The sequence below is a fragment of the Montipora capricornis genome, chromosome 14 (assembly GCF_036669925.1).
Source record: "Montipora capricornis isolate CH-2021 chromosome 14, ASM3666992v2, whole genome shotgun sequence".
In the NCBI taxonomy this organism is placed as follows: domain Eukaryota; kingdom Metazoa; phylum Cnidaria; class Anthozoa; order Scleractinia; family Acroporidae; genus Montipora; species Montipora capricornis.
Genome location: NC_090896.1, coordinates 14161996 through 14171995, shown reverse-complemented (window position 1 = coordinate 14171995; position 10000 = coordinate 14161996). Strand labels below are relative to the sequence as shown.

Here is a 10000-nt window from a genome sequence, read left to right as displayed (position 1 = left end):
ACCAAGTTACTTAAGGTATGGAAAATGATCGATCAGCCTTCTGGATCTCTTCTCATAAACTTTAACAGCTGGCCATGGTACTCATATTTGGGTGATCTCGAAAATATTTGAAACATATTTTCATTGCTGAATTTTATGTTGAAACTAAGCGACGAAAAAATAGCCGAGCAGTACTTTGTACTGTATCTTCATTGACCACGATGCATAAATTTCCACCAGGATCCGGACTAGACAACGATGTAGATTTTTTGGCGCCACGAGTCTACATGAGTCACTCAGAGATATGATCTCTTATATCGTTTATTACACAGTTAAAATTGCCATCTTACACAAGATTGGCATTTGTAGATTGTTGGCAATTTTGCCAGTGGTCATTTATTTATTGTGTAATCATTTACAAGTTCCATTTTGGCTTCATCATGTCTCAGCAATAATTTATCCACCTGTCTTATCAACTACAATTTTTTCACTTATGACAAAGAATTAGGACTCCTCCACTACATGTATCTGCTGCCCGAATGCTTAATAGATCCTTTCTTCATAGCGGTGCATGCTGGGTAATCAGGATAAAGTGCATGATGAATTTACTTATAGACTTTATAGTGAGAGTGACTGATCAAAGTTTTATTGTGATGGTTTGTGATAGAAAATTTACCGTTTGTCATAACGTTTTCTCAATCAAATCAATATGAGTGTTTGCTTATTTACCAGTATGAGTTGTGTAGAAGCTGTTTGAGTCCGTGAAATGGAGAAAATTTATCATGAACATGCCAAAGTGTGGGCAGTCAAGCAATTGGTGCTTGGTTGTTTTGAGTCAAAACATTTCTTCTGGAGTTGATTTTATCACTTTCCAATGTCAGTTGTCTTACTTGTGCGAGGGCATTGGCCAGAATTTAAAGCACTTTTAAGAAAATAACTTTACAAGCAAACAAAGGCATTGTCAAACCGCCCGCAAAACAAGTGTCAAGGAAATCACCAGCTAGAGTATCTCCTTAAGCAAATTCGACTCCAAGATATGACCAGTTCAAAAACTGTGAGTTCCCGACACTCTGTTGAGTTTTCCAAGGAAAACAGAAAGGAAAGTCGTTCTAGCGCTGGAGCACTAATTCGGGACACAGTAAACTGGAATTAACAATCAATGCAAATCAAATGAAATCCAACCATTGAAGTTTCTGGCCTGGATGATAATATGGTCTCATCAACGGACTTCAGCTCTGATGCTTCAGGACAACTGATAATGAATGTGAAAGATTGATATTTCATGTCATTATTGTGGATGAGTTCAATTGCATTTGCAGCATGTATGTACATGCACGTAGCCATCACCTTTTCTTCCTGAAACCCCTCGGAAATGATAAAATTCCAGTGCCCAAGTTTTAAAACAGTAAAGAATTTTATCATTTCAGTGGCCACATACATGTACAATGTACATGCTTGTTTCCGGCCAATTTTCGCGGTATTGTAAAGTGTTTTTTCTTTTTTCTCTCTTTTTCTCGAAGGTGATGAGATCTTCACGCAGAAATTTAATTGAGCTTAACTGGTAAATTTGAATACCCTGCCAGGTATTTGCATAAGAACGAATAACATAATATTGTATTTTTTCTCGTTCGTCAGGGTCATCAGAGAGTGCTCCTTCAAATGCCAACAACTGTGGCGTGCAGGGGACATAATAATTGTGTGCGTGATAAAATGGGAAATATAATTATATCGTACCTGGTGATGGTATATTTTAAGCGGTGTGCAGTTTTCAAACGCGCAAAAATACATGTAACTGAAAAATTATGCTTTTACTGAAACCTGTTGGAAGCCGTGCAAACAGATCTTTAACTCGGGTGAAGTTCAACAGACACAGCTTTTGCTTGAATCTGAGCGCTTGTACGTTTGGGAAAACTTTAAGACACTCGGTGGCAGAGTTGATATCTTTCTTTCTTGCTATGCGTGAGCTCTGTGTGTGAATCTGAATGATGACGGAAGTGTTGATGTAAACTGTCAAAATTGACCAATCAGAGGGTTTACCAGGAGCTGGTGTACTGGATTGAAGAATTTAAAGAGATGCTTACAGGCTCCCCCGCCTCGCCTCAACCCAAATCCCCACTCATTTTTTGCACCCATTTTTTTCTCTTTCTTGACTATCTGGGAGCCTGGAATAGGCTTATAAAGCATGCAAAGCCTACTCTTATTTTAAGACATCGCTTGTGCATCAAATTCTGTCTTACTTGCGGAAGGATTTGGATGATCTTGTTGTGGTGAAATCGCCTACAGCTACAAGGCTGTGCTCAAAGCATTTCAGCTGGGGTGCCCAGCCCTCCAAGTTGGTCACCCAAATTAATTAATTAATTATTTATTTATTTAATTATCTGAGATCAACAATGCAGCAAGATCTTCATCCATCTCTCTCTCTCAACAAAACATTGCTGCTACTGCTCTGGTGATCATGAAACTCGCTAGTGCAAGAAAAACCCACAACCTGTCAAATTCTTCACGCCATACTTGAGAAAGACGAGAAAAGTGGCAATGCCACTGATGTTTTTCAGGTTTAAAAATGAAAAAGTAAAGATTGCGGCAGGTTTATGTAAAGACAATTGGGTCTAATACAAGTAAACCTTTTTACTGGTTAGTTGGGTTGAAAATAAATTTTCAAAACGTGAATCAATTTCAAAATCCACAGGCAATTTCTTGACTGCCCGTGCAAAAGTTGGGGCAAGAGACTGAGGGAATGCTTTCAAGAAGACCCCCTATTTTTGAAAAATGCCCACCTTTTCCTGACATGCACTGATTGACATCTTATTAAAAAATTAGCAAATAACAGATCAATAACCTTGCTGACACATGTTGACTTCCGCCAAAACAAACTGAGGCACCGAGGAGACACAGAACGATTAATACAGAATTTGTCATTGTAATGTTAAAGTTAAATTTGTGATGGCATCTTCTCAGCCAGTTGAGAATGGTTATGTTTCTTCCGAAAATTTGTTTAAACCATTGAAAACCACAGTCAATTTTCAGAACATATAAGCAACCCATGCGTTCGTAAAATACGAAATTTAGGGACCTAACTTGTATAGATTTTGATTGGTAGGAAGGCCGCTCAATGCAAAACTCCACCAAAGTAGACCATAAAACCATTCAAGAGGTTTTAGTTGCTATTTTTAACTAGCGGTGATTTCATTGCGACTTTCAAATTGGTTGACGAAATGAGTCATACGTATTAAATCTCCTGGAAATTACAGGGAAACCTCCTCGCTAGTTTGATAATCCACAGTAGGTAAGATTTAATTAACAGGGGAGCTTCGTAATTGTCTTCATCTTGTCAGGCTCAATTCATGATATAGGACTCAAGCTTACATTGGAGAAGTTGAATACAATACAGTTTATTTCCTTGATCCTGAAACAGATAAAGATTCTGATACAATGTAGTTCGCAGGCATTTTATTAATTCATCGTGTGTAAATATAAAGTATCTTTTACAAGCGAACTGAAAGCTTACATGTACTTCAGTCCAATCCAAACTTTTTGTTGACAATAAGTGCTGCCAAAGTTTTGTTAAATAAGGAATCTTTTGCTTTTTTTGAATTATGGAAATGCTTATGACGCTTATCCATAGCGGTTTCAGCTGACGCGTATATACCGGTAATAATTGTTTTGAATTTCCCTTGATGGATGTTGTCCAAGCAGTCCAGATTTTCATTTAAATCACAGGCTGTCATTCGCGTATGATGCTTTGCAATGGATGGTACTGGAGAAACCTGTTCTTCGTTTTCTTTTATTTTAAACTCCGCGCATCATGACAAACACCTGAAAAATTATACTTTTTCCGAATCCTGTTGGCAAAGTGGCCATCACATCTATACAGTTAAAAAGACGGCACATTGACAGTTCTTGTTCCCTTTTCAATGTAAAGCCGAGACCTGATTTGCTCAGCTTCAACACATGATTCAAAACCTTCCACATCTTCTGTCATTGTCTTTGTCACACTAGAACTAAAAAGTAATATTTTGCTTGAAAATTTGTCACCTGTCAATCATTGTGACTATGCCACACCAATCAGAAGGCCCTGTTCGTGGCAAACAGGTTTTTCAAATATAGGGGGTCTTCTTGCAAGCGTTCCCGCAGTCTCTTGCCCCAACTTTTGCGCAGCCAGTTTGCGGAAAATCGTTTGGGAGCTCTTCTTTCGAACAGAAACGCTTTCTATGCAGGCTACCTGCTGTCAACTTTCCTCTTCTCATCCTGAAATAAAACTGGAGTTGACCAACACTCAACTCCAGAAAATCTTTGAAAGCCATATCTTCCATCTGAGAAAAAAAAGAAGAAATATTTTGACTCTAACAAAAAAGCATTGATTGCTTGACTGCCCGCACTTTGGCATGTTATCGATAATTTTTTTCCATTTCATGGACTTGAAAAGCTTCTACACAACTCATACTTGTCTGCTAAATAAGCATACATGTAGAATCAAACACTCACCTTAATTTGATCGAGAAACCTTTATGACAAACAGTAAATTTTCGTTTACAAACCATCACAATAAAACTTTAATCGGTCATTCTCACTCTGAAGTCTATAAATTCATCATGCACTTTATCCTGATTACCCCGCATGCACTGTTTTGCCGAAAGGGTCTATTATTTAAGATGCAGCCAGTAACAATTTTTTCTAAGATTTTGTAGCCCTCTGATGTGTAGGTTGAACAACATTATTATGCAATAATTTCATGCCTTATTCCATTATTTCCCTTTTCCTGGACCAGGTTTTCCTTGTCTGAGGCCAGAAATAACCAATCATTACATTTACAGGGCCTGAAATTAACGAAAAAATCCTGAGTCGCAATTCTGCGACAACATATGAAAGCGTTGAACTTGTTGCAGTTTTGCAAGTTTTAGCCGCAAAATCGTTGCGCTGCACTGTGTTGTCAGCAGTTTAGCAAAACAAAATATGAGCCCACAATACTTGTGTGTAAAGAAACCACTGAAAATGGTGAATGATATCAAAGGAATGGGCTTGTGCACATAACATCCCAGCTAAAATATGCTACAATTACGCTATCTTCAGATTTAAAGAAAATTCAAGGCGAGAAACAAAATAATTTTGTCATTTCTTTATTTATTTTAGCAAAAGTAGCGGCAAAGTGGTAACATAAAACCCAATTTTGTTAGAAAGAGCGAAGGTGAAAACAACTCACAAATTTGCGACTTCTCCATGTATTTTAGTTGCAAAGGAAAAAAATTCAGTTGCAAATGCGACTGTATTGGTAGCAATTTCAAGCCCTGTGTTATACAAAGGCACAAAAAAACTGTAATGGCTTGAATTACTCTTACTATAGTTTTACTTATACATGAAAACATTCCTTCTGATTGGCTAAGAGAAATGCAGTTTTTCGGTAACAGTACAGAAAAGAGGTAATTCATTCCAAAAAGAGGAAACAAACCAGGCATTCTACATGTAATTGGTCAATGATCAAAGAAAGCCACAAATAGCCAGTCAAGTGCTGGCCCTTGATGGCACAATTTTTGTGTGATTACTGTATCAGTATGTGATACACTGTATATGTATATTTCAGGTCTATTATTAATAAGTAATCACATGATTTATTTTGTGTTACATGTATTTGGAATGAATACAGCGCTGCTTGGAGATAAGCAAACAACGCAGATGCAAAATTTATGCACACAAATTATACGCGTAAACATGTTCTTTTTTTTACGCATCTAAAATTGTGTGTTGTATACGTGTTTGTGCCGAGACAAAAAATAAATTGCGTGACCGCCGACAAGTTGAAATTTTACATATGGTATGTCGGTTTGTTTACTATCAATTTCGATCCGCAAATGGCGCCGATGAAACATCCACAGGATATTATTTCGAAGTTTAATGCCCTTTACATGCAAGAAGTCAAGTTAGCGGCTCGAGTTTCTGCTTTACAAAGCGGTGTTGATGTAAACATTGGGCTCCTGCTGAAACTTTGGAAGGCTTTTAATGACATTTTGTGATTGTTGTGGTGGAAACCAAGCACTAGGATCAGTGAAGGGGCTAACAAGCCCCAACGCAATTGGGCTTACAATGGCGCTTGGGGTGATTTTTCCTAGGCAGCTAACTACAGTATCAAGGGAGCGTCACCAAAACCCCCAACATTTGTTCACCTCTGGTGCACTACCTTAATCTTTAGCTGATTTCTTAACTTGAAGTGGAATGTCATCATCAAACCGTCTTTTAATTTTTTTCCTCAATCTCATCTCCTTTTAATAATTAATATGTAACAAATACATTATTTTTGTGTTGTATTAGTCGATTATACTTGTAGCATTTTGTGCAGCAGATAGCTACAATAGCTTCTCTATCGATCTTATTACACATAAAGTGGCTTGAAATGTCAAAGAGGAGATGCCCAAAGCACTTTAACATGTACCAAAATAATATTAATACATTTATCTTAGATCCTTTGCAACCAAACGTTTTTTTAATTTTACTTTACTTTTTTTTATAAATAACATTTATTCGTGACATTGCATACAAAATACATTACATAAGTTACTTACACTAATAACATTACCAATTTCCAAGACTTGTTACAATGTTAATAATTATTTATTTACACGCAAATAAAAAAGGCCAAACAGCCACGCATTTGCTGATGGCATGTATAATTCTTAGTATTGATTATAAAAACTTAAATATAAATATAAGCGCATATGTAAGTACGTTCTAACACCTTAACCAGTTACTTTTACAAAACAACACAAAACTTATCTTAAAAAGGAAAATTCTTTGTCCACTTGTTGTAAAATGTAGAAAGGTTATTGTTCTTAGTATAAATGTATTTTTCTGGGTGGTATTTGATCTTAAGCTTATATTTGAAACTAAACGTTTTCCTGTCAAAGAATGTCACATTTGCCGCAGCAAGGAATCTTCTTTGTCGATTCATTCATAGCTGTTCGTTTCAAAGGTTTGCTAATGATAATGATTACATGAGTCGCACAGAAATCACCCGACTGTCTCCGATTGGCAAAAAAAACCCAAAAGTATTGTAGTTACATCGCAGAAATTGTTTAGCAGCTTGTGTCTGCAGATGCTGTTTTTCTGGGGAGAGAAAGGGCCACCAGAATATACGTACATTGTACGTCTGCGTTCACTGGCTAATTTATTTCAAATTGCATTCAAAATTATGTGATTGCCCAAACAAAGATACAAAAAAGGGACAAGAAATGAATGATTGTCGTTGCTTAATATTATTATTTGAAATTCAAAAAAAGATGTAAGGGTCATCCAATGAGATAAAACAAAAGTGAAGCTTAGATTTCTTGCCAGGGTTGTCCAAATAAAACATAATATTATTATTAATTTGTTCACTTTAACTTTACTGCACCAAGTGCCCTTATGGTGCAGCTGTAATTGTCGGTTGGACACCATTTCCTTCTTGAGGAATGAAGTGAGATCTTAGATCTCAAGGGACTGATCTTGTGTAATATATACATACAAGTAATTAAGTCTTTTTTTTTTTTTTTTTTTTTCAGTTCTCCTGTTCTTGAGGCTCTTAAGGGAGAAGTCATTAAAGAATGTGTAGTTGGACCCAGGCATGTGGCTTTCCTTTTGGAGGTATGAAAGAGGTTGTTAAAACTGTCTACAGTGTTGCAATTTGTGGGTCATATTACCAGACTGACTGTTATTCATGGTAATGACAGATAAATTATGCACCTAGAATCTTCCATTCTAATGATGTGCGAAACGGCTCATTGCTCGTTACGGGGCTCTTGACTAACTTATACAATCTACCCGCATTTCGACCACATTCCCTTGCAAATAAAGCACAGGGAAGACAGAAGGCTCCATCCAGGAGTTTTATTGCTGCCGCAGTGTTTTTCCCAGTATGCTTTTATCACTTTTTGAAAGCACTAAATTTTGCCTTCGCTGGCTAATGACTACATGCTTACTTATCTAAACCAAAATTAACTGTTTTTTTTATTACCGGTACTTGATGTGTATGTAGGGTTGACTTTTGTCACTGAATCATGTTTATTCATATTTTTGCAGATACATTTCAAAAACGAGTTGTGTCAACTTCCTAATCCTAATGTACAAGTTGTTTATATTGATGTATTTATCATAAATATATCTTGTTTTCTGCCAAACATCAAAATACAAAATAAATTAACTCATCGTTAACATACATGTATCATTCTCACCTATCTTTCCTGTATCTTTTTGTTCCCTCCTTTTACATCTATTCACTGTCATTTGTAGCAGGACTGGCTGCAGTACTGTGCATCTTGGTGTAACTTTTTCAGCCTCTCCAAGTCAAACCTTTGTTCAACAATTCTGAAAAGATCAGACCTCTTATTTTCTTGTAATTATTTATAATGTTACCGGTAATTGAAGTAATACACTTTAAATCAATTTTTTTTCTCACTGGCTGTATGACATAATAATTTCATGTCCTTGCAGAATTTAGATCTAAGATTATTTTTCTGATTGGTTAAAAGTACACTGTAACTCAAATTAAATTCTTCCGGGGGTCACTTGTGAGGATGCAGGTTCCAGGCTTAATACCCTCCGTTTATCAGCCAATCAGAATATAGTTTTTCTCTGAGGTACATGTTTGCTATATCTCCTTCAATATTGTCCCCTTTTTTAAAATGTAGAGTGGCCAAGTATGTAGGGTTCCTTTTACCCTTCATCCAGACAAGCTGGAATTGTCCTCAAGAGATTCATCCACGGGGTAAGTCCTGCAGCTATACTACCTCAATGCTTGTGTTTGCAAGTACAGTGTACAAATGTACATGTACATGTACATGTACACTTAGACAGACATGCTTTAATTTGCTAGTCTAATTAATGCTTTAATTAGCTAGTCTCTGCACTTTATTTCGTGCAGAGATTTCACCAAATGCAGATATTCTCTTGGGAATATTCCGCTTTTGAGTTGAAACATTCCGATAGTGAGACGATAAGACATCTGCAGTATTTACTTATCTTGTGTAAATAATCTACCCTCACCAGGTTTGGAAAAGTCAAAGATAGATAGACCTCAAAATAATGTCTAAAACGTCAAGTTTTAGTCTACATTGTACATTTTTCTAAACTTCCTCTTGTTTGTGTGTTTTACTCATAATTTTAGTATATTATATTATATTATATTTTATTTGTGGTTTCCTCCTTGGCGGAATGATTCTGCTTTTAAACCAATCATGAAATTGTTTACATGTAGTCTGGGCTGGAATGCTGACATTTTATTTATTTTGTCTCAGAAATTAGAAATACATGTACAATAACATCAAAACCTTATAAGTATCCAAAAATGAGTATATCGCTTGTGTGATTTATTGGAGAAGATGCTGGATTGTCTACAGAGAGATCTTTGGCTCTAGTGATAATACTGTTATAAAAATTGTGTTTGCTGTGTATGGTCAGGGATGGGGGGGTTGTTTCAAAAATGCGGGATTAAAACTTTTTGTCATATTGGATTGGCATTCTAAAGAAATACTGTAAATGTTGATGCATGGATCAAGAATCTGCAATTTTTCGGCTATTGTATTTCAGAGAGGAAGAAAACAGTAACTCTTCTGCCAGATCAACTTCTCATATAGTATTACATTCAGGTTTGTTATGATCTTACTGTCACCAGACTCAGATTTAGAGAAATGACTTTTTAAGACTCATCTCTGCAGCTATGTTTCTAGATATGATACAGGTTGGTAATACTTTTTGTATTGGATTAACAAGAAAAAGCTGTGCATGAAACCTATGATTGCGCTTAATTAAAATGCATGCAATACAATAATTATTATGAATAATCAAATTATACTGTACCTTATTATTTACCAGAATGAATGTTTATACAATGTAGGTTAGTAGACAAAATAACATTTACATTACATGTACATGTGTATGTAGGTTGAAGTTACTTTATCTCCACTTGAAACTTGAAATAAAAACTTTAAGGTCTTGTCATTGGTTTCAGGTGTCACTTTTTTACTTTAAGAACATTCTTACATGTATTTTGTCAATA

The 10000-nt window shown here is 36.0% G+C and overlaps 2 protein-coding genes across 2 annotated transcripts in view; one reads left to right on the top strand and one right to left on the bottom strand.

The window, feature by feature from the left end:
- Positions 1-10000, bottom strand: part of LOC138032119 (beta-parvin-like) — a 212006-nt gene that overhangs the window by 28734 nt on the left and 173272 nt on the right. The window lies entirely within an intron of this gene.
- The window catches only part of LOC138032116 (E3 ubiquitin-protein ligase UBR5-like), a 90456-nt gene that overhangs the window by 390 nt on the left and 80066 nt on the right, over positions 1-10000 (top strand). Inside the window, exons 2-5 of the mRNA XM_068879709.1 lie at positions 1-15; positions 7509-7590; positions 8634-8710; positions 9532-9590. The exon at positions 1-15 is cut by the window's left edge and continues 30 nt beyond it. Coding sequence (XP_068735810.1) covers positions 1-15; positions 7509-7590; positions 8634-8710; positions 9532-9590 — 233 coding nt within the window. The remainder of the gene's footprint in view (positions 16-7508; positions 7591-8633; positions 8711-9531; positions 9591-10000) is intronic.